Below are 3,749 nucleotides of genomic sequence, written 5' to 3'. Positions count from 1 at the left end.
GCTCGGTCTCCTCATTCCCGGGGGCTTCCAGCCCACTCCTGGCTGTTCCCCTTGGTGGGGTTTGGGGCAGCGGTTGTGCCAACGCTTGTCCTTGGCCAGGTCGAAGCGTTGGGCATCCCCTCATCGCTGAGGGACCCGCCACACGTGGCATTGGCTGCACGGGGCTGATTGAGCAGGTTGTGGTTGTCCTGCAAGGCTTCGTGAGCCCAGGTTTTTGCACAGACACTGTGACTGTAATTCACGGCTCTGAGGAGGTTACAGGTGTTTGTTCGTGTTGTTTAGTCACGAGAGGAGAGTCGTAACCCTCGGCTCAGTTCCCAGCTCCTGCTTGTTGGCTGACCTTGGGCAAATTACTTTTTCTGTGTGTGCTCAAACTGCACATCTGCTGATTTCGTACCCTAATCGAGTGCTCTTAGGGATTTGCAAAACTCTGGGGAGAGAAATGCAAAGTAAAGCTTGAAAACGACATTGACCTTGCCTTGCCTTGCAGTGTGCTTCACTGAAGGCCAAAGTCAAGTCTCCATGTTCTTGCAGTAGCCTGTCTGGGATGACAGCACTGTTGATGTGCATTTTGCAAAATTGATGAGGCACTGACATCTGTACAGGTATCAACAGTAAAGTCTGTTAGTAGCAGAGCATCCCGCCAGGTTATGCATTTCCCCTCTGCAAGGTAGGATCTTGCTATTGCCCCCACTTCAATTACAAACTGGACTGGAGCACTCCAGCAGCTGCCCCAAGGCTGCACTGGAAATCTGCAGAGAGCAGGAGACCCATCTGAGGTCTCCTCAGTCCCAAGCCAGCAATTTAACCACGGACCATCCTGCCCTTTGGTGGTGCTTTTCTTCGTGTTGTTCAACAGAACTGTTCACTCTGAATTTGTGAGGTGTGTTTTGAATGAGGCTTCTTGAGCTGAGGAGTTTATAGTTTAATTCAGTTTTCCTGGGGGCACACTGAAGGGATGGAGACTTCCTGAGCTGCTCTGCAAGGAGACCTTGTTGCAAAATCAAGACTTTCTGGAAGAGGTAAACAGAAGTGTTTGGTAGCCAGAGGGAGAAGGCTTTTCTAGCCTCTGAAGCTTGTAGAAAGAGGAGATGAGAGTCAGAGCAGCAGAGATCAGAAAGAGATGATAAAATTGGTGTGGAGGAAGGAGTGGAATTGGGTTGAGCTGCCTTGAAGGTGATGGTTCAGAGCACAAATTTGTGTTGTGATGAAAACATGAAGCCTGAAGGCTGAGACTGGCCCAAACTCCTTTCCTACCTCACATGTGAGCAGCGATTGTTGAAGCGGAGCTGTGATGGAGACAGACTGTGGGCAGCACTGCAAATGGCCCCGAGCAATGTGGCATCTCATGCTTAGCAGATTTTGAACGATGTGGGGATTATTTCTTCTTAAGGGGAAGAGTTTTTATATTACATTCACACTGCTTCTCCAAAATTCCCTTTCCCAGCTCTCAGGGCCCTGAGGAAGCACTGATAACAAGGACTGGCTTGACTGGTTTGCAGCTTTGCAGAAATCTCATGGACTCACTCACTCACTCTGGAAAATGTTCCTAAGGTACTTTGGCATAGGCTTCCTTTTTCTTTTCTCTTGGAAACTCACTTTCTGGATTAAATGTAAACAGTACCTGCCTTCTTGGGTGGTTTAGGTGCTGCAGGAGCAGGATTTAGCCTCCAAGCTGCTATTTTGCAGGGGCAGGGATGGTGTGTGGCTGCTCAGTGGGTGCCCAGGCACTGGGCTCACAACCCTGTGAGCTGCAGCAGGATCTGTGGGGTTGGATGTGTTGAATCGGGGGAGGCCACTCACCTTCTGGAGACCACACAAAGCCTTACCTGGAGATATCGTGCTCTTTCTCACCTGTTTTCAAATGTGATGTTTGTGTCCTCAAAGGCCCTGTGAGCTGACCCCAGACAGTCTGTCTGCGATGCTTTCTGGAGGTGTGACTGAGCTTGGGCAGACCTGCCTGAACTGGCTTTAAACTGGCTTGTTCAGGCACCAATAGCCAGTGTAACCACAGCAGAATGGTTGCTGGTGAGTGCTCACCAGTTGTGGTGCTTGCACAGAGCCCCAGGCGGTTTGGCAGCAGGCACACTTCTAGCTGTCTTGTTATCTGTCCCCAAACTAGTTAGTTTTAATCCAGCTGTGATAGGTCTGCATCAGGTTGTGGTTGTACCAACACTTGTAGTGTGGAGAAACCAGCACCTTCTCTTGGATCTAGATTAACTCCTAGTTGTAAGCCACAAGTCATCCTCTCTGCCATCCAGCAGCATATACCTGCCCTCTGGCATAGATGGAAGAGGGATGAAGTGTTTAATTGTGTATTTTTACTTTAATAAACTCCCCAGAGAAGTTTGCCTCTGGGAGGAATCGAGCTCTTTGCAGCCTGTTGGCATCTTGCATAGGAAAATGGTTAGCATGTGTTTTTTGAGAAACAGACTCTTTAAAAACAAAGGCCACTTGACTAGTTTTGATGTTTTCTTTCTAACTCACAGTCCATTTTATTCAAAGGTTGAGGTTTTCTTGTTTATTTTTTAATTTGGAAATAACCTTGGTGGTGTTCCCTTGCAGATGAACGAAGACTGCCCCAGCTGAGCTCTTACAGAGGCTTCTGATCCATCTGAGCCAGGAGCTTTGTGTGGGTAGAGGACGTGAGTCAACAAATGGTCTCTGTGAGTTGCCAGGAGCTGCTACCATCCTTGACCAGCTCTTCCCTGCTAGAGAACTTTGCCAGTGCTCTGCAACGCAGCATGCCACCATCCCTTTTGCCAGGGCATGGCAGCGAGTCCAGCCACCCAGAAGGCTCTGGCCATCTCCTTTCAGGCAGCACCAACCACTCTGAAAGCACCTTTCCCCCCTTGCCTGGTGTGAAGGTGGAAGACACAAAACCTCAAGTCAGTGTCTGTGAGGCTCACCTCAAGCTGCCTGATTTCTGTGGCAGCCTCTCCCAGGATTTCATTCCCACCCTGGAGGAGATTGAGGAGTTCCTAAGGGAGAAGGATGAGTTCCTCAAAGATGAAGCAAGCGAGCTTCACCCAGCTGAAGGGAAGGTTGAGATCAAATCTGAGATCAGCTTAGGTAGCTCTAGGGAGCAGACTATCTCCAGTGTGGTTCAAGAAGAAGAGGTCTCAAATGCTGCCCAGCCTGGAGGGACAGCTGATGGTAGTGACCAGGCAGTAGCTGCTGGGAGCATTCCTGTTGTCCTCCAAATCCAGCCTCTCCAGATGGACAGTGGCAGCCCACTAGCACAGAGTGTTACAGGTGGGGTCAGGATAGCCCAGCTGGTTATCAGCTTGCAGGGCCAAAACCTGTCCCTCTTCCCTCAGGTCCAGCCCCCTGTGACCATCATGGACCAAAAATATGTCAAAATTGCCCCCCTGCCAGTCGCCATGAGGCCAGGGGCACCAGGGGATGTGCAGGAGGTGGAGGCAACCCCCACGTATCAGAAAACCCTCCCTTCCCTCGTCCGTGTCCATAAGTGCTCACACCCAGGCTGTGGCAAGATGTACACCAAGAGTTCTCACCTCAAGGCTCACTTCCGTCGGCACACTGGCGAGAAACCCTACAGCTGTGCTTGGCCGAACTGTGGCTGGCGGTAAGTGGGAGGGGGTGGCCCTGCCAAAGGTTGGTCATTGCTTGCCCGGATGCAGGAGAGCCCTTGGCTAGTGAAAATCCAGGATAAAAATCACGAGTCTTCTTTCCTGAGTGAATGATAAGTGAGAGCTGGAAGGAGATCTGGACGAGTAAAGTTTGTT

General features: G+C 50.5%; 1 protein-coding gene across 1 annotated transcript; it reads left to right on the top strand.

Moving 5' to 3' along the window:
• The first annotated feature begins 2,657 nt into the window (after nucleotides 1-2,657).
• On the top strand, nucleotides 2,658-3,593 carry LOC114818568 (Krueppel-like factor 15). Its single transcript, XM_029084941.1, has one exon. It carries the CDS (start codon nucleotides 2,658-2,660, stop codon nucleotides 3,591-3,593), a length of 936 nt encoding a protein of 311 aa, XP_028940774.1.
• Nucleotides 3,594-3,749: the final 156 nt, after the last annotated feature.

Source organism: Antrostomus carolinensis, unplaced genomic scaffold, assembly GCF_000700745.2.
Source record: "Antrostomus carolinensis isolate BGI_N321 unplaced genomic scaffold, ASM70074v2 Scaffold54555, whole genome shotgun sequence".
In the NCBI taxonomy this organism is placed as follows: Eukaryota; Metazoa; Chordata; class Aves; order Caprimulgiformes; family Caprimulgidae; genus Antrostomus; species Antrostomus carolinensis.
The sequence above is the reverse complement of the archived record's forward strand: the minus strand, read 5'-3'. Positions and strand labels throughout refer to the sequence as shown.

Coding starts and splice junctions, on each gene's coding strand:
- LOC114818568 (XM_029084941.1), top strand. CDS start 2,658: ATGGTCTCTGTGAGTTGCCAGGAGCTGCTACCATCCTTGACCAGCTCT.